General features: G+C 39.3%; 1 protein-coding gene across 1 annotated transcript; it reads right to left on the minus strand.

Annotated features, from left to right (window-relative positions):
- Positions 1 to 373: 373 nt before the first annotated feature.
- LOC147525560 (uncharacterized) lies at positions 374 to 1,036 on the minus strand. The gene has a single exon (XM_086579826.1). The coding sequence runs from the start codon at positions 1,034 to 1,036 to the stop codon at positions 374 to 376; it is 663 nt and encodes a 220-aa protein (XP_086435952.1).

The raw sequence follows: 1,036 nt of genomic DNA on the forward strand, positions 1-1,036 counted from the left end.
ATTACATTGATTCCCAAATAACTTACATAGTCATTGAAAGGCAAAAGAAAATCCAAATAACATTATTTTGAAGGGGTTTGAACTCAGTGGTTTGTTTAGATAACGGCCCTAGATAACGTCTCTAATTTTTAAGATACAATCTTAAGTGTTTCAATTGTAGCGTTAATTTTATAGTATTTTTTATAGTATTTGTTTTTTTTGCCTACATATTGATAACTTCAATAAACAGAACACCTGCAAGTATACCTAACAACAAAATACCATTACATTGATTCCCAAATAACGTACATAGTCATTGAAAGGCCCAAGAAAATCCAAATAACATTACAAGATTAGTTGCTGATAGTACTTATAGTCGTCGCTGATGGTTAACTCAAATGTTGCCTTCGTTGGTAAAATCAGTCGGAACCCCAGCTGAAAAGTTAATCCAAGTAGCATCATTTGTCGCATTAGGGCAGGTTGCTCTGTTGTGTACAAGGGCACCACAACGGCTGCACCTTCTCCTTTGCACTAGCACACCCTCTCCTTTAGAACGTTTCCTCTTCTTTTTGGGCCTGCCAGGCATTACCTCATCTGTGGGAGGACGAACCATGATGTTGTAACTTCCCCAATGCCACTGTTCTTTGCCCTTCATCGGTGTCCAATTCTCTTGATAGGTATCCATCATTGTATCCTTTGAGTAGCACGGCAGGCAGAAGTCATATACACAAAACCGACCATCGTCAATGGCCTTCATTGCATGGCTGCAAGGAATACCAACTTGTTGAAAAAAGTCACATGTACAACATTTTTTTAGTAGGTCAACTGTATCGGTGCGCCCTACGCTGGTAACCGAGTATATGTACTCACTAGCCCTTATTGTAGTGAACGACCGACTAACATAACGAGAGGAAATGATTACATCCTCAGCTGATTTCACCAGTTTTGTCTTCAGCTTCGAAGCCATGAACCGATAGTCATAAAAGTGCCTTATAATGTTCATTCGAATACCATTTAGTAGAGATGTAATTGGCATAGCTCGCTCAGGCATAATCAT

Source organism: Coptis chinensis, chromosome 1, assembly GCF_015680905.1.
Source record: "Coptis chinensis isolate HL-2020 chromosome 1, ASM1568090v1, whole genome shotgun sequence".
NCBI lineage: Eukaryota > Viridiplantae > Streptophyta > Magnoliopsida > Ranunculales > Ranunculaceae > Coptis > Coptis chinensis.

What these genes read in the sequence shown, in the direction of transcription:
- LOC147525560 (XM_086579826.1), bottom strand. Translation starts at nt 1,036, where the DNA reads ATGATTATGCCTGAGCGAGCTATGCCAATTACATCTCTACTAAATGGT.